The sequence below is a fragment of the Lontra canadensis genome, unplaced genomic scaffold (genome assembly GCF_010015895.1).
Source record: "Lontra canadensis isolate GAN:19392208 unplaced genomic scaffold, GSC_riverotter_1.0 scaffold150, whole genome shotgun sequence".
Taxonomy (NCBI): Eukaryota; Metazoa; Chordata; class Mammalia; order Carnivora; family Mustelidae; genus Lontra; species Lontra canadensis.
In genome coordinates this window covers 642414-662245 of record NW_022631144.1, presented here as the reverse complement: position 1 = coordinate 662245, position 19832 = coordinate 642414, and the positions used below count along the sequence as shown (strand labels likewise).

Here is a 19832-nt window from a genome sequence, read left to right as displayed (position 1 = left end):
GCTTCACTAAGGTATACCACTACAGTGATGTGGTAAGCAATGAATGTCTTAGAAGGCAACCTGAATTGATGGGTCATACCACAGTTAGTTAGGATTTCTTTTCCCTTCATTCATCTGAGTCTTCCACTGACTTCCAATGCCCAAATTCTTTTATAGTTATGATTTATGATATATAAAATTCTTTTATAGTTATGAAAAAGCCTGACTTTTTCAGGCCAAAGATGACTGTTCAGTAAATTGTACTTTCAGTTCAAGAAACAAGGATTTCCCAAACTCCTACTCACTCACAACCTCTCTGCTGCTCATGGAGAATATGTGATTGGTCCCTTGTCACACAGTCTCCTCTCCTCTGCTTCCTTTCTCTTGGCTACTGTTCTTAAGCCTGTCCCTTCTCTATTTTCCTCTGTCTCAAAATTTATGAGGGTAGTATTGAAACCTCACTGCCTCTAATTCATCAAGGCCTTCCATTCCTCACCAGCTGTAATTTGGTTTCTATTACCCTCTTCTCTGCAGTCCTCATTCTCCAAATGTAGTCCCAGATCAGCCACATTAGCATCACTTAGGATCTTGATAGTGGTGCAAAATATTGTGCCTCATCTCAGAAACTCGTGGAATGGGCTAGATAAGCTGAGTACCAAAAAACCCTGAAGATAATCCTGAGGTCCACTCAACTTTGAGAACCATCTCTCATGGAGACTGCTATCATGGCAGTTATCACTAAGTTCTAAATATTAAAAATCGATTCTTATCTCTCAGCCTCCATCAGAAGTTGAAGAACACCCATTATTATGGGAACTCTTTCCTGGTCCCTTTGACATTGTCGTCCCTTAGGTTGCCTCCTTTTTAAATTATTATTTTTCATCTTCCTTCCATCTCTTCCTGCCTTCTTAATGAGATTTTCCAAGGACTTGCCATTGGCGTTCTTTTTGCATTTTAGTCCTTCCCTGGGGAACTCTATCCACTCCTCTTGCTCAAGTCATGACTTCTATACTTCAGACTCCCAAATTGGATTCTCTAGACTTGTTCTCAATTGCTTTGCCATCAATAGCCTTGTTTTTCTCAATTGCTTTGCCATCATTTCCAGAGGGCCTCAGGACACCTATGTGTCAAAGATCTACTGTGAGTTATAATACAGGATTATTAAAACCAAAATCATCTTTCTCACCATAGCCATGTCTCTTCTGAATTTCCACTCTCCTTTTACCTTCAACATTTTTCCAATTCCTTAGATATGGAAACCTCTTTCTCTCCCCCCTCTTTCAATTTCCAAATACTTGCTAAGTCTTTTTCCTATAATTTCACAATCTTTCTCATACATTTTGCCTTTTTGCTCTGTAGATTATTTTTCATCTATCCAGGGAGAACTGTAATCTGAACATTCTTTGGAGTAAAAACTGAAGGGACAGAGAGATTATGGCTTATTTTAAGGAAGAATTTCCTAAAAGTCAGGTATCCACAGTTGTGTTCTGAAATTCCCTATCTCACAGATGTTCAAACATGAGCTGGTTGACCATTTAGCAGAGGTTCAGGTATCTGCTGAATGGCTGAACTTGATGACATTTGATGTCCAATCCAAGTTTGAGATTTATGGTTCCTTTTACCACCATTTTCTTTCAAGCCCTCATTGCTCACCCCTCCTCCATAGTGAGGACAAATGTTTCAGTTCCAAGTCTGTGTCTGACACTTCAGGCACACTGGTTTTTCTATGCTTTTCTTTGTGACCTCCTTTTTCCTCATTCAAATCTTCTCACATGTGTAGAGATTCATTTGCCCATTCACCCCACCTATTATGTGCTAGGTACCGGAAATATAGAATTGGATAAGCCATCCTTGCCTTTACATACCATCCAGGTGGAGAGGTGGACATCAATACCATAGATTAGAGGACAGGTCTAGCAATCTTGTGTTTTAATAAGCCCTCCAGGTTATTCTGATGCTAGTTAAAGTTTGAAAACTATAGAGGACTACTGATATAGGCTAATGTGTTATCTTAGGATTTTATAGAGGGTCATTATATGACAAGGGACTAATCTAAATCATTGGTGATTTAGATCATGGTGAATCCAAATGCCATGGTTACAGTCTAAGCAAAGAGCACTGCTAAGTAAAGATATTGCACAGGGAAATTTTGGAAAACACATCTTGGTTTCTTTGAATGTCAATTCTTATATCATACTTTATTGAGTGTACATGTATTTGAGTAAACCCACTAGAATATGTCAATTACTCTTATATTCTGCACAGCACATAAACAGAGCAAACCTGAATCTTAATTCTCACAGAACTGAAAAAAAGGATTTTCAGAGAAATGCAATGGTCTCCAAATTTAACCATTAGCTCAGCTTAGGGTAAATGATCACATAAGACCAATTAAAATTTTAAAATTAGATTTCCAGTGATCACAATAGAATAGAATTATAGGACATCATTGAAGCTTCCCCCTTGTTCCCTAACGTCTCAAAAAATTAAGAAACAAACTTTAGAAAGATACATAGTACATTAAAGGCAATCATTAGCCAGTAGAATTTTGGGTGGGTCGGGGAGGCTAAAAGAAAAAAAAAAGGTAGGAAGGGCTTCTGATAAGGTAATATATCTGCATACTTTATTAACAAAATATTACTAACATAGGAGGGCCACACCCATGGGGGGTGGGCTAGACAGCTATCAGCTTTTTGAGATGTTGATTATATATACTTCAAGTTTTCAAGTTACTTATGGTGGAGGGTGGGATTGTGTAGAAAAAAATAACTTTCAGACCAAAGATGTGCTGAACATCTGGGTTTTTTGGTAATTTATCTAATAGAATAGGCTAAAGACAAAAACAGCCCCAACACAACTGCAGATAAATTCTGTCCTTCCAAGTGTGGAGAAATCATAGGAAAGATTCTGAGAGAAACATTTCCATCTTGCTTTTTTCTTTTCAGGCTAACCTGAAATAGCGATTTTTGGATTGCCCATGGCAACCACTTTTCCCATGGGACAAAGGCCCATCCTCCCCTGCTGTATTCCTTGTCATTGTTGGAACAAACAGGCCAACATATCAAATACATCATGACAGAGCATGCTACTAACCTGCTCATGAACTTGTACCGGCGGGGCAGGTAATAGATTTTTCTCCTGGAAGAACAGCAAAAATGAAGCCAGTCGAGAAGAAAACCCATCGTCAGTTACAGTTTGAACTAGCAAGGAAGGAAAGGAGATTGAAGATAGAAGCCTGTAAGAGGTGAAGAAGAAAAAACTAAAAAGAGATTAACAGTGAGAAATGTAGTGGGAACATAGGGCATGCATTTGAGTCATGAAATCTTATGAAATACTGTCCATTGATATTTCTTCATCTCATTATCATAATTTTTTTTTTTTTTTTTTTTTTTTTTTTTTTTTTTGTCACTCCTTGCCTACATAGCCAGTGCAGAGCAATGATTTGGAGCAATTGGTATTTGTATGAATTTAGCTGAGGTCAGCTTTTTTTCAAAGAATGAAGAAATAGATTGCCAGCTGGCTGGCAACATGTACAATTTAATGGAATACTATTATATTAACTAATATTTACAGAGCACTTTAGTTTACAGAACCCTTCTTTCCTTTGATATAGGCAGGGTAATATAAAAAGGTGTATTTTACAACCAGTATGGGAAGAACACTAATCAGGATCAACATCCTGCTGCAAATAACCACACTAGTGAATACTACCTAAACACTGGCCCTAATATAGGTGAGTTAAATAGATAAAACAAAGAATCTTGGAAAAAATCTGTTAAAAGTGAGACTCTATTAAAAGTGAGACTGAGACAAACCGCAAGAGACTCTTAATCTCACAAAACAAACTGAGGGTTGCTGGGGGGAGGGGGGATCAGGAGAGGGTGGTAGAGTTATGGACATTGGGGAAAGTATGTGCTATGGTGAGTGCTGTGAAGTGTGTAAACCTGGCAATTCACAGATCTGTACCCCTGGGGCTAATAATACATTATATGTTAATAAAAAAATTAAAAAATTATAAAAAATGTGAGATTGTTAAGGGTGTGTTGTACTTCTTTATATCTACATTTTTAAAGCATTACAGATTAAAATTTAGGATGTAATTTGGATGGGGAGCGTATGGATTAGATATTTTTAAAAAATTGCAGTCATCCTTTCCATAGTTTGGGCTTCCACCAATGGAGTAGTAATGAGACTGATGTGGTTTATATGTATTCTGATACTGAGCTCTCTCACTTATGGAAAATGGGAAGTCTACATACAACTTTCTTTGTATATCTGTGAAAACTTAAAAATATATTCATGTTTTTAATAGGTAAAACAATGGAGACAATAAGAAGCAGTTGTTGTTAGGGGTTTGTTCTGGGGTGGGCAGCACAAGGGATGGACAGATGAAATTAGGGCAGTGAAATCATTCTGTGTGACACATAATGGTGGATACATGATATTATGGATTTCTCAAGACCCACAGAACTATACAACTCAAAGAGTGAACCCTAAACTAAACTATAGACTTTAGATAATAATAATAATACATCAACTTTGGTCCATTAATTGTAACAAATATACCACATTAATGCAACATGGTAACAATAAACTGTGAATGGGGTGAGAAAGGATATATGGGAACACTGTACTATCAACTCAAATTTCTATAAACTTAAAAATGCCCTAAAATTAGTCAATTAAAAAGAGTCCATATCCATGGACATCAGGTATTTAAGAAGCAAATTTTGTTTACAACTTCCCATAAGAAAATTATTCTTCAACTTTGTTTCAAACATTATAGGAATAAAAATCCAAAAAGACTAAACCTGGGATTCAAAAGTGTAATCTACAGAAAAAAATAAATACACATAACATTCTTTGAGGCATCTACATGTAGCCAACTGATATTTGTACATTTTGTTGAAGTGATATGGCAGAAAAATTCCTCCTTTGGAAATACATAGATCTTCTTAGGCTACAGTTATTTATCTGAAACACTGGATAAAATAATAGCACACACTTTAAGTGCATCAGGTTGTAGCTAGTGAAGCTATGCTAAGGTAAAATCACATCAATATTTATGAGAGCAATTAGTGTCCACACATAAACAGTATTGTCTCCTAAAACTGTCCTGCAGAAACACCTACATTTAAAAAGAACATTATTCATACTTATTGTGGTTATCATTTATTCCCTGGATCACATTCTCTTAATAAGGGAAGTATTAATGTTGCTTGAAGGCAGCACTTCCTTGCTATGTAATGAGCATATAGGAGTGTTAGCTATGATACAGTCAGGCCCTTCATATATGATGTGCTTCCAGGTACAAGGAACTTGCTGTGCGTTAACACTCCTCAAGTTTGTACAGTCTGCTTGGGTTCTTGGCTTGAAAAGTGTGTTCTGGCGGAAGGTTTTGTGAGATTGCTAGGAGGGATAATGTATCGATTTCACTAAGTTTTACTATCACACTTACATCAGAATGTAGACTTTTGATTGTTGGTTATAAGATGTTGGTCTGATATATATGACTGTATCTAAGCACAGATTTCATTTTCCTTTTGGCTTTTATGTGTAATATAGCATTAATCCATAGTGGACAGTTATAGCATTGATAAATAACTGGCTTTAATTATAACTATAGTAAATAAGTCTCAATGGAAACTAAATTGATAAATGACTCAAGTGATTTTATATATTTTTTAATTCTTGGGCTCTCAGATTTCTTTGTTACATTTTAAATACAAAAATAAATCAAAAGTTCAGAACTATGGTTATCTCAATTCCCTTGAGAATTTTGCCTCAACATAAACAGATGCTAGAAATCCCAACCTGTATTTTGACTTGGTATTAGAATATAAAGGCCAATAAACAAAGAAAATAAGATACACCAGGGAGATACATTACAGACCTCTGAATGGAAATTGCCCTTCTCTAAATGTGTCCCTAGCGCCTCTCTGTCTCTATAATTTTCCACAGCTCATTAAGAGATATATTTTAGAATTGGCACCAGTTTGCCTGTCATCTGACTTGGTCTTATGGGCAAATTGTGAATCAAAAGTATTTAATTCTTTATTCCCGTTAGAACTGTCCTTAGTACTAAATCCCTCCATCTCCTTTAGAAGATTCCATTATTTACTTCCCACATATCTTAGCATTTATAATTTCAAGTTTAATACTTTAGCAAATGCAGATCACTTTTCCTTAATCTTTATGGAAAATATGAATATTCACTATGAGATGAAGGTAAATTAATCCTTTAAATAACTAAGCAATCCACATAAAGTATTTTCTAATTACCCTTGGGAAAAATACCAATGCTTGTGCTTGTACAGTATTTATGACCCGACTTTTTAAAAATTTAAAAATTTAAAAAATTTAAAAATTTAAAAATTATTTCAAAAGTGTATCACATTTTTATGAAATTTCTTGAATTTGCTTTATTGGAAGCAGATTTGAATGTCAGTAAAGACCTGTACCATTGATGTCTGGAGTATGGCCATTCAAAGCAGCAACACACAGGGCTTCTGAAAATGGCATTTTGGAAATGAAAATCCTACTTGGAAAATGCTCCTTTCTCACAGGCACTTGACATATCTACCTACTAAGGACTGAATTAGCCAGGAATTTTCACAAAAAGTCATGTAGTCATTAGAAGTCATGAAGACTTACACATTTCCTAAATATTTTAAGAATCCTCTCCAATACTATTCTAGTCTGCATTTCAGTTTTATTTGTTTCAAGAGAGGAGCATATTAGTTTTACAGGGAAGCAGCAGAGAGTAGGGAAATACATATTTACACCTACCTGAAAGGCATTCTTACATTCATTTGTTCTGCATATCTTCCAAGCACTTCCCATGGGGCATGCAACTTCACAAAGATAATGTCACTATTTATTAGAGAGGACTGAAACAGAAAAAAGAAACTAAATTGAAAAGTATATCCAAGTCTCCTATGGTTTAAATTGAATTGGAACTTAGAACACATGAACCTATATGGAGTTTAAGATTTGGGGCATTCTTCAGCAAAAAATTGGGTCCTTACATGTGCAACTAGTCATTCAAAAAATATACCACTGTGTGTCAGGCACTGGTGACCCAGCTGTGAACGAAAGAGATATGAATGGCATTTACATTCTGCAAACTTACAAGCAAAGAAAGAAATAAGCAAAAAAAGTTTAAAAGAAAGGGATGAATTCAGGTACTGATGAATGTTCTGAAGATAACAAAGTTAATGGGAGAAGTTATAGGGATGGGGTCACACACTACTTTGGGCAAGGGATTCAGAAAAGGCTCCTCTGCAAAGAGCACATTCAAATTTGAGACACAAAGGAGCCAGGGCTGGGGAAAAGCATGGGATGAGTGATCTAAGTACAAAGACCCTAAGCTGGGAAATTGCTTGATGTGTCTGATGTTCTAGGGGCACTAAGGAGAGCAGGGTGGCTGGAGTGTATACATCATGAAAATTAGCATAAGAGGCTAAAAAGGTAGGAGGAGTCAGTATGTGCAGTGCTTTACCAGCCCCAACAGGACAATTGGATCCTATTTTAGGAACACTGGGAAGTCATTTTGATTTAGGCTTTCAAAGATCACTATGGCTGCTGCATGGAGAAAACAATGTAAGGGAGGAGACCTGCAGCAAAATCAGAGAGAAGAGATGCTTTCAACGAACCAGGCAAAAGTCAAAAATTGGTGGTGGTGCAGAAGGAGGGACTTGATGTGAGTCTTAACTCTGGGTCAGTGTCAGGGAAAGCTTTTTCAAAGGACCGTGTTCTTTGGCCCAAAACTTTTGCCTCCTCTTGGGCTTTTAATCAATATAGCACATAGAGAGGGAAGTAAACTATGACTTTACATTTTATTTTTTAAGAGATTTTATTTATTTGAGAGACAGAGAATGAGCAAGGAACAGCGCAAGCCGAGGGAGGGCCAGAGGGAGACGGAGAAGCAGACTCCTTGCTGAGCAGGGAGCCTGATGTGGGACTCAATCCCACAACCCTGGAATCATGGCCTGAGCTGAAGGCAGACACTTAACCAACTGAGCCACCAAACCACCAAGGGCTTTGCATTTTAAGAACCACCCAAAAAGGCATTTAAAAACCACCCAACAAGGCCAAAGGGAATTCTCCAATTAGATTTTCTTTGGAAGTTATTTCCCAGGGGGAGGGCTGGGTTGTGGGAGGAGGTAGAAGAAAAATGAGAAAATAGTGAGCCAAACCAGCTTAAACCAGCAAAATTGACTATTATTTATCCATATCTTTTTCACACAGGCTCATTCTGGACTGCATGCCATTTAAATTTTTATAGTATAAGAATGTCAACAGATGTGTTAGGCTTTTGTGATTAACCTCTCCTTGTAACAGTATTCATAAACAATCCAATAGTTTCACACGCTGGCAAAAATAGAAGCCCAAATTTATGGGGTAAATTTGCACTATAGGGAATTGTTTTTAAATTCCAGATGATGTGCAATTGCAATTCATTGCTCAAATTCTCATTCAAAGTCCTCTTGCTGGGCTTATAAATATTGTACTTAATTTGTAAGAATTCTTCACGATATTATGAAAATCAAATTGGTATCAACTACAAACTTCCCAGGGACTCTGACAGGACTGAATTTCCCAAAAGGAGGAGGGCCTGGGCCCAAATCCACCATGGTGAAGGGCACCCTTTGATATTGATCTAAGAAACCAAACATTCTGGCAATTCAGGCTGAAATGAAGTTGTATATTCTAGCTTGGGACAAGCAGACCTCTGACTGTAAGTCTCCTAAAAACAAGGAAAGTTTCTGTTATTCACAGTAAAATCCTCTGGGTCTAGCACAATACCTGGTCCAGAGGGAGCACACAACCAATACTTTTCTAATTCAGAATATGGTTAGTGAAATGTGAACAGTTATTCCTGGCCCCGATGAAAGCTGTTTGTCCTGTGAAGCAAGAAGTAACTGCAGATGAAGTGACTCTTGGAGCCAACATATCTGGTAACTGCAAATGAGGAGCCCATCCAGAGCACAGACAAGCTGAAGAGCCCATCCAGAGCACAGACATCACCGAAGATGTGATGGACCAGTGCTGGGTCTCTTTGAATGAACTGGTTTTCTATTTAGTAACTCATTATATCCAATCCTTTCTATACTGGGTGCTTAGAGCTTTGTACCCAGGGTGAGTGTGAATGAGCTCACAGGTGTCAGTGTCCATACAGAACATGGAGAAATAGCACACACCCACGAAAATCTCCATCCTGTCCCATTCATGTCTGCAGATGCAGATCTGAGATGGTCTCAGCTTGTAAGTTGAGTATTTTTCGGAAAATATTGACACTTGTTTTCCAATATATAGTATAGTTATCTAAGTTATAAAACAAAAGAAAGACTTTATTTTCTTAAAAATAAAAGGATCTTATTGTTTATATTAAAGACATACTTTAGAGTCTGGGAAGGTTTTGTGGCTCTCCCACATAAAAATGTTAATTGTGTAATGGGAATTTAAACTCAGATTTCCCACAAGATTCTACATTCACTTGTTCTTTCTTCTCTCATCTTCCTATGATACCAGAGGGAAACTGTACAACAAGGAATATGGGAACGTGAATGATTCACAGACTCAACTGAACTATGACTTATAGCAGAATATCATCTTAGGATATACTCTCTCCATGAAATTATTGTAATTGCTAGGTTTACAGTAAGTAAATACAGTAGAAGACAAATCATTTTGTATATCTCCATGAGTATATGAAAACATTAAAGAGAAATCATTAAAATATTTCTACTTAGGGCACATTTTAAATGCTACAGTTCTGTGCGTGGAAAAGCCAAGTTCATTATCTGAACACACACAAAATCAACTAAAATTCTAATGTGGTATCTCTTCCATTTTCTGCATAAAAGTATAGCTGTTTTGATTTATTCAGCATGATAAAAATAACTTCATTTTGCTTATTTCAATTATAACAATAATTATAAAGCCATCACTTTACTATTATCTTCCAGACCTTTGTAATTTGGGAAGCACTTTGACATTGTTACCTCATTTTATTCCTACATAAACCTTGTAAGAGAGGCTTTTTCTTTCAATTTCTTAGAGGCGGAGAGAGAGAGAGTGGCCAAGTAATTCACTCATAGCCAAACTGAACATTTATCCCAGATACAGTTAACACTCACATCCCTTGGCTCCCTTGTCAATTCTACCTAATAAATTCTGAGGTTTAAATAAATCCATGGCTTTGTACATACATTGAAGATACCTAATTTCTGAACTGTTCTTTTATTAGTTTATAAAAAATAAACTGAGTTCTATATCTTAGAAAACAAAGCAACAAAAAGGAAGCAATATTAAGCTATTAAGAATGGAAATTTTATTTGAGACAATTAAAAGTTATTTTTATAATCTTGAGAAAATGTTAGCTGAATTCCCTTTGATGACAATGGATGTCTATTCATAGGCTGTGTGTGTGTAACTTATTACTTGCATTCAATTTTTTAAGGAGGAACTGAACTTCAGCCCAGAAAAATAAATATGAAACAGATTACTGCTAATTATACGGCTCATATATCACTCTTTTCTCTACCACTGAATGATTACACTACATTTCTAAATAGGTTTTTCCTCATTATTAAGCATTCCTTTCCACATAAATCCAAGGGTGCAAGTGACAAAGCGAAGAGAAATGAAAATGATTTTTGGAAACAGAGTTTCATTAATATCCCATCCCTCAGGTTAGAAACATGGGAAGAAGAAAAATGGCCAGTTAGAGGAGTTTAGAAAACATCCTGAGAAATTAAGAAGTAGAATGGAAACTACCTGCAGTAGAAATAGATAACATTCACAGAAAACATTCCTTCTTTCTTTCCTTCATTCAACAAGATCCTTTCAACACCTTCTAGGCACTTGATGCTAGGAATGCAGGATAATATATGTCCTGGTCTTTGCCTGGGTATGCCATGATTTAGTAAGGGAAGGTTAGATCAAGCAATAGCAAGGAAAAGAAGAAATATCATGCCATTTTCTAATTCAGGCCATCTCTCTAAGACACATGTATGTGGATGTACACATATTTACATCTCATGACCCCTGATACCATTGCTGAGAAGGAGATGCTGCTGGAGTGACAGGTTTGGAAGTGGGGGATAGAGAGAGAGCACAAACTCAATTTTGGAAATGTTAAGTTGCTGTTACCTATGAAAAGATGCCTGTGGGTAGTTAAGATAAATTAGTCTGGAGTGCAGGGGAGCAGTCTGGGCCAGAGATATAAAGCAAGCATGGCCAGGACATAGATGGTATTTAAATCTATGGGATTTGAAGAGGTCACTTTGAGAGCCAGTGTAGGGCTACATGGGTAGTTGAACGTCAGAGGTTAATTTAAGAATGCAGCCCCTGCATTTGAATCTTTGGAGTAAATACCTAGTAGTCCAATTTCTGGGTCATAAGGTAAGTCTATTTTTAATTTTTTTAGGAACCTCCATACTGTTTTCTAGAGTGGCTTCACTAGTTTGCATTCTCACCAGTAGTGTAAGAAGGTGCCTGCACCCCAATGTTTATCGCAGCAATATCCACAATAGCCAAACTATGGAAAGAACCCAGATCCCTATCCACAGATGAATGGGTAAAGAAAATGTGGTATTTATATATAATGGAATATTACTCAGCGACCAAAAGGAATGAAATCTTGCCATTTGCAACAACAAGGATGGAACTATAGGGTATTATACTAAGTGAAATAAGTCAGTCAGAGAAAGACAATTATCATATGATTTCTCTCATATGTGGAATTTAAGAAACAAAACAGATGAACATAGGGAAAGGGAAGGGAAAATAAAATAAGACAAAATCAGAGAGGGATATAAACCATAAGAGACTCTTAGCTCTATGAAACAACTGAGGGTTGCTGTGGGGGATGGGGTAACTGAAGGATAGGAATTAAGGAATGTACAGAATGGAATGAGCACTGAATGTTACATGTAACTGATGAATCATTAAATTCTACCTATGAAACTAAAATTACACTATATGTTAACTATATTGAATTTAAATAAATTCAAAGAGGAAAAAAACTAAAAAAAAAGAATGCAGACTCTGAGGTCAGATTATACATATTCATGTTCTTATGTGTCTCTCTTACTAGCTCTGTGATCTTGGGCAAGCTGTTTAACCTCTCTGTGCCTTAGTTTGTTCAACTGTAATGTGGGAAATGATAGCAAAATCTAACTATGGAATCATATTAAATGGCATAATATGGATAAGATGCATAGGTAAAAATATGTTAGTTATCATGATTTCCAAGAAGGGCCATGTTATATTGATGATGTTGGGAAGAACACAGCACTCCTACTCATCCAAGTTACAACCTATAAATAAGGAACCAATACCTGAAGAGAATTTTCCAGTCTTTGACTACAAGTCTAATCTGAAGAAACCTGCAGAGTCAAGCCCCCAATTCCTGTCTCAGGTGACTCCATGGTCCCCAGGGTCTCTTACATGTACCTTTAAGAACATTCATTCATTCAATAAGATTCAACAGATATTCACTGACTACTACATATCAGATACTCTGCTCAATCTCCAAGTAGACAGAATTTAGAGCAGTAAACAAACATTAAACATTAAACAACAAATGAACATATGATTTAAAATTATGAGAAGTGACAAAAAGGAAAAAATATAATGCTGTGGGAGAGAAGAACTGGAGGCCCCTGACTTTAGATTGCCTGGTTGACCTCTGAAGGTATGGCATCTAACCTGAGATCCGAAAGATGAGAAAGTGCTAACCATGGAGAAACCAAATGAAGAACATTTCAGACAGAGGGAACAGCAAGTAGGAAGACACGGAGATTGTACCATAAATTGAAAGACTCAAGTGACTGAACATTGTAGTGTGAGTTTGGGAGAGTTACCTGAGATGGAGTTAAAGAAAATGGCTATGGACAGATTATGCCTGGCTATGTTCAATAGGATAAGGAGTTCAGATTTTATTTTGTAAGGTTACTAAGAAGTCACCAATGGGTTAAATGTAGAAAGAGAAGAAAATTTCTTCTTTATAAAGTATACTCTGAATGTCCTGTGGAAAAATGTCCCAGAGGGAACACTAGACTTGGAAGGTCAATAGGAAAGTTATCCTAGTAGGTCAGGTGAGACAAGATGGTAGCTGAAACCAGAAGGTAGATGTAGTGAGGAAAAAATGGGACAGAGCAGAGATTAATGTGGAGGTAGATTTGAAAGGATTTGGGATTGGTCAAATGAGGAGAGAAAAAAAAAAATCCAGTGTCCAGATTAGTATGCATGCTATTTCTTCAGAAATCTGAAGTAAATTTTGTTATTCACATTTCACAGATGAGAGAATTTCACAGATGAGAGAAGTGGATGGATGGCAGTACAACACAATGAATTAGAAAAGAATCACGGAAATGTTTCTGTTTACTTTGGGATATGCTATGTTTGAGATCCCTGGGAGATATTTACATACAGGTGTGAAGTGGACAAATGAGTATATAAGTCTGGCTCAAGGTGGGAGTGGGGAGATGGGACTTATTAACTTGAGAATTATAGACACACCATTGATATTTAAAAGCACAGAACTTGATGGGGTTACCTAAGGAAGTAACAAAGATTAGGCACTAGGGCACATCAACATTTAGAAGGTCTGAGAGAGGAGGAAGCAACCATCAAAGAAGACTAAGAATGTGCTGCCAGAGAGGTAGATGGGAAACAACAAGAACAGGGACAAAACAGAAGCTGGGAAGAATGGAGGTTTCTAGAAGGATGACACTCAGGACCCCTTCCCTCAGCTACCCCAGGCTACTGCCTGAAGTTGGCCTTACTCAGTAGTGCCATTTGTCTCTTCTTTGCTGCTGCAGCTGCCTCTTTGTGCTTGCTGACACTGCTGTTGGCCCTGGCTCTGAAGAGGTTGCAGAGCTCAGGTGGAACTGTGTCCAACAGCATTCAGCTTGTTTCCTGAAAGGAAGCCAGGAGCTTTCATGAGGAGTTAGATCTAATTTCAAGGAGGGCACACCAGTACCAAGCCAGGTCTCTCCCAAGTGCCTCTCCCTGCCCACATGCAAACCAGCAGCAAAGAATGAAGCCCACACATGGCTCCCTTTGCCCACCCTGGGGACAGCTGTCAGTCCTCTCAGAGAACTCAAGGGGTCAGAAGTGACTTGAGTTTGTGCACTGCACATGGAGTCCCCGGTCTCCGACTGCATGCTCTCCACCCTTCTCCCAGGAATTCTCAGGCAAAAACTCCTGACAACATCCCAGGATTTCTGAGATGGACATGTAGACTGACCTCCACTCTACCTCCACACCCTCATCACACACACATATGCTGATTTCAAAGAAAAAGCTCATTGCAATTTGAGTTTCATTTTACATCTGTGATATAGGTCTGAATGAGATCATGATCTTATACACAGTCACACATGGATAGTGTGTGTGTGTGTGTGTGTGTGTGTGTGTGTTTACATCAAGGAAACATACCTTTGTTAATGTGTTAATCACTAGGTATTAAGAAAGGGTCATTTGTGTTTTAATGAGGCAAATAACTCTGATGTGCCTTGGCCTACACAAAAAAGGAGAGAGATCCTATCCATGAGAAACTAGTATCCTAGCCATGAAGATATAATAACTGCATGTGTAATTTGAAGAGAATTATAAAATAAGAAATAAACAAGGCATGACATGTAACCTTTCTCTATATATTGAAAAAAAAAATAGAGTAGAGGTACCACATGGTGTAATGGTTAAAAGTCCTGGTTTTGGAATTCTCAAGCTTTGGAATTCAAGGTTCAACAGCTAGAAATGCTACCTTAGCAGCTGGTGAGGCTGAGCAAAATATTTCATTCTGTAAGCCTCCATTCTCTCTGTGAAATGTGAATAACAGAATTTACTTCAGATTTTTTCTGAGGGCTACAAGTTTTAATGCATGCAAAGTATTTAGTTACTCCCTTGTGCACTAAAGCGCTCTTTAAATGGGGAAGAGGGTATGTGATGCATCATCAAAGACATTTGAAAATATTTTCATAGTTAAAGCTTTGACTGAGGAATAAAAAAGATCACTGTCTTCCAACCTGGCTTGCAAATTATGGCCATGAATATACAGTGATGGGACATTAGGAATAAAGAGGTATTTGCTTGGAGGGACTAGGAAAGGCACCTGCATGTGAGAACTGATGATTGTTCCTCTCCATGGATATCATAGAGTGAATGGTTGGCTCAAGGGAGCCTGCCTCTCTTACTTGCAAGCTCATTAGATTCTGGTTTCATCTAAAATAAAAAGTAAGATTGGGGTTACGTCTGTACCCAAAAGGAAGAGGGAACAGGTGGAATGGGAAAATGAAATGGAGGTCTGATTGGAAAGAGTCTCCATAGGTCTAGGATTGTCCACAGCACCCTGAGAAGTCTTGGGGGTTCTACAAGTGGTTGCCAAAGTTAAAAAGCTCCTTTATCATCTTAGATTAACTGAACTCAAAAGATGACACCAAATCCTTTTTTGTTTGTTTGTTTTAACTTGAAGGAAATGGGCTTAAAAGAGCTGGAACTTAGGGCACAAAAGACTAAAGAAGACCAAGGCATACTTTCTAAAAGTATCCAGAAGTATCCTTGGCTTATCTTGAAAGGTAACCATTGGCCAACAACCAGCTGGGTGGTGCTGTGCAGTGGAAAGAATACATGTGCAGGTCCTGCCACAGCTCTCTCCATTGCACACCAGGATAAGCCACTTCACTCCTCTCTCAGTTCCCCTCTGACTATGCAGAGATAACATGAGCCTTGAGCTGCCAACTTCCAGGGCTGTTTTGAGGCATAGATTGGCATAAGCTGTGAAAGCACATTGAAAACGACACAGTCTTGGCCCTGCCTCTGACTGGACCTTAGATTTGGAAACCGGCCTCTTCCCCTCTGCCCTGTTTCCTTACCTGCAGAAAGAAGGTCTGGAATCATTCAGTTTGTTCCAAACGTGTTCAGGGGAAGTGCACCTGAAAATCATGGTGCTCTTTGCAGATGACCATGAATCTCATCCTGGGAACTATAATGTAACACTCACTCACTTACCCATTCATGTATTCTACAAAACTTTACTGAGAGCCTATGAGGTATCAGGAGGACAGCCATTAATAAAACAGACTGAATCGTTATTTCTGTGAATTCTACCAGGGAAAGAGAGACCCCCAGTAAACAGGTATATAATATATCTGATAGTATGCTTTGAAGAAGAAAAAAGAAGGGTAAGGAAATAGAAAGTAATGGTGGGAAGAAGATATTATTTTAGATATAGTGGTATGAATAGGCTTTTTGATAAGGTGACATTTGAGCAGAAGCCTGAAGAAAGTGCATAAGCATGCAGTTTCATTATCCAGGGAGAGAACATTCCAGGCAGCAAGAAGAGTCAAAGCCAAAAGGCCTGAGGCATAAATATGCCTCACGTTTCATTTTATTGAGCACAAAGGGTCAAAACAGGGTAGTCACTTGCACCTGTTCTGTATCCCCTTAGGCAAATAGATGGATGTCACTTTCTCATAACTATACTGGTAGGAAAACAAAACAAACCCTTAAAATGCTGGGTCAAATAAAAAAGATATTAATTTCAGCAAGGACCTCAGGCCTCTTGAAGAAAAAGACCACAGTGGTTCAGACCTAAAGACACATACAGATTGAAAGTGAAGGGATTAAAAAAGGTATTCCATGTAAATAGAAATGGAAAAAAAAAAGGCAGGGTAGCAATCCTTATATAAAAAGACTTTAAAAAAGACTATAAGAAGACACAAAGAAAGGCATTACATAATGATAAAGGGATCAGTCCAACAAGAGGGTGTAACAACTCTAAATCTCTATGCACCCAACATAGGAACACATAAATATATAAAGCAAATATTAACAGATATAAAGGTAAGAATTGAGAGTAGTACAATAATAGTAGGAGATTTTAACACCCCAGTTACATCAGTGAGTAGATCATCCAGACAGAAAAATCAATAAGAAAACAGTGGCTTTGAATGACACATTACAACAGATGGATGTAAGGGATGTATACAGAACATTCTGTCCAAAAACAGCAGGATACATATTTTTTTTCAAGTGCATATTGAATATTCTCCAGGATAAATCATGTTAGACCACAAAACAAGTCTCGATAAATTAAGAAGATGGAAATCACACCAAGGATATTTTCTGAGCAAAATGCCAATGCCAGGACTAAAAATTAATCACAAGAAAAAAAAAAAACAACAAAAAACAAAACAGAAAAAACACAAACATATGGAGGCTAAACAACACATTACTAAAGAATCGGTGAAGAAATCAAAGAGGAAATTAAAAAAAAAATACATGCAGACAAAAGAAAATGGAAATGTAACTGTCCCAAATCTTTGGGACACAGCAAAAGCAGTTTTGAAAGGGGATTTATTGTGATGCAGGCTTATCTCAAGAAACAAGAAAAATCTCAAACAATCTAACCTTACACATAAAAAAACTAGAAAAAGGAATAAAGCCCAAAGTTAGTAGAAGGAAAGTAATAATAAAGATCAGAATAGAGGGGTGCCTGGGTGTTTGGGTTGGTTGAGCATCTGGCTCTTGGTTTTTGCTCAGGTCATGATCTCAGTGCTGTGGGATACAGCCCTGTGTCAGGGTCTGCACTCAGCAAGGAGTCTGCTGGAGATTCTCTCTCTCTCCTAGTACCCCTGCGCTGCTTGTACTCTCTCTCTCGAATAATAAATAAAATCTTTTAAAGATCAGAGTAGAAATAAATGAAACGGAGAAAAAAACAACAGAAAAGATCAATGAAACCAAGAACTAGTTCTTTGAAAAGATAAAATTGATAAACCTTTAGCCAGATTCATCAAAACAAAAAGAGAGGACTCAAGTATATAAATTTGTCCAACCACTGTGGAAAACAGTATGGTGGTTCCTCAAACAATTAAAAATAGAAATACCATACAATCCAATAATTCCACAACTGGGTATTTACCCAGAGAAAATGAAAACACTTATTCAAAAAGATACACACAGCCCTGTGTTTATTGCAGCATTACTTACAATATCCAAGTTATGGAAGAAATCTAAGTGTCCAATGATAGATGAATGGGTAAAGAAGATGTGGGCTGTGTGTGTGTGTGTGTGACCCTATATTATACCCTAGAAGATATTATGCTAGATGAAATAAGTCAGACACAGAAAGACAAATGCCATAGGATTTCACTTATATATGGAATCTAAGAAACAAAACAGAAACAGAATCATAAATACAGAGAACAAATTGGTGGTTGCTGGGGGGAGGATGAAGGGGGTAATGAGGTACAAACATTCAGTTATAAAATAAGTCATGAAGATGAAAAGTAGAGCAAAGAGAATACAGTCAATAATATTGTAATAACATTATATGGTGACAGATAGTAACTACACTTATGGTGAACGCAGAATAATGTATATAGTTGTCAAATCACTATGTTGCACACCTGAAACTAATATAACATTGTATGTCAACTAGAGTTCAATTAAAAAAACAAACAAACAGTGGTAGAGGTAGGAACAGCTACATAGTGCTACCACATGCTAGGAAATATTTTTAGGGTTTGGCACACATTAAATAATATAACCTTCACTAAACCCTATGAGGCAAGCATTACTGTTATCCTGATTTGTTGCACACAGGAAACCAAAGCACAAAGAGGTAGAGTACCTTTGCTAAGGTCACAGAGTAAGTAAGGAGTGGAGCCTAGGTTCTCATCCAGGCAGCTGGACTGAGGAGAGCTGGGGCTCATGTGAATGTATTTTCTCATGGATTCAATTCCAATGTCATTTTATTTTTTGGAAAAAATGCTTAGAGACACATTGGAATCCAGCAAATAGTGCATACAGTTCCCTCTATACATCTTCAAATGAATGTAAGGCCAATAGTAAAAACAAATATGAAACCCAGTTCTTCCCCTCACGATGTGTATTTCTGGGCACATTACTTAGCTCATGAGCCCCCATTTCCTCATTTGTAAAATGGGGATAAAAATACACACTTTGCAGGGTTGTTCTAAAACTGATATGGTTGTGCTGTAAATGGCTGAATAAGGATTTCTTCTTGCTCCTAGAGTTCCTGAATGCTTGGTGGACATTCTGCTAACCCCTAGCTGATGCTACAAGTTCTTGGTGGATCAGTAATCTATGCTCTGAAACTGATGGAGAATTGTACACTTCTGGAGGGGTGAAGAGCTGGTGGTAATCACCAAGCAATTTCTGATCCTCTCAGCTGGTCTGCCATCTAGCCAGCTGTATGTCATGCCATCTAGCTACTTGCACTTTTCTGAGCTCCCATTTTCTCTGAAAAATGAGGGCGTACATCTCTAAGGAGATTTTTTTTTCTTTTTTGCATTTTTATACTTGATTCCCTTACAGACACAGGAGAATTTGTGAGTATACTTCAAAAAGGCTCTTCAGCTGATTCTGATGTAATTCTCTCTCTACAACTCATGCACTCATGCACATACACACTGTCACTATGCCCTGATGGAGAGAAACCTCTGAGGTACTATATCTATTCCTAAATGGCCTCAATGTTCATTCCCCAAGAATGATGTTAGAATCAGCAACAGGAAATATATGTGTGAAAGGACTGCTCCCTCCTCCTCAGCAGACCTTTAAATGGGGTTGTCCATTCATGCTCTAGTCTTATCTCCTTGTTTCTCTGGATGATCTTATCCCTTCCCAATGGCTTTCAATGTCACCTATCATCCAAAATCTCCCACATTCTTATCTCTGGCCCAGACCACTCTTCAGAGTTCCAGATCAGCCTAGCCAATGATCACCATGATACCTGCCCCTGGCTGTCTCATTGGCACATAAGACTCAATGTATCTAAAATGGATCCACTTCTCTGGCAAAACTGCTCTTCTCTT

General features: G+C 37.6%; 1 protein-coding gene across 6 annotated transcripts in view; it reads right to left on the bottom strand.

Annotated features, from left to right (window-relative positions):
* Positions 1-19832, bottom strand: part of ANO4 (anoctamin 4) — a 450000-nt gene that overhangs the window by 152108 nt on the left and 278060 nt on the right. For 4 of the 6 annotated variants that reach the window (XM_032844283.1, XM_032844285.1, XM_032844284.1 and 1 more), the window contains 2 exons: positions 6769-6869; positions 3073-3117 (listed from right to left, as the gene is read on the bottom strand). In XM_032844283.1, coding sequence (XP_032700174.1) covers positions 3073-3117; positions 6769-6869 — 146 coding nt within the window. Of the gene's footprint in view, positions 1-3072; positions 3215-6768; positions 6870-19832 lie in introns of those variants that run through there. The other 2 variants (XM_032844288.1, XM_032844287.1) reach the window with 2 other exon arrangements.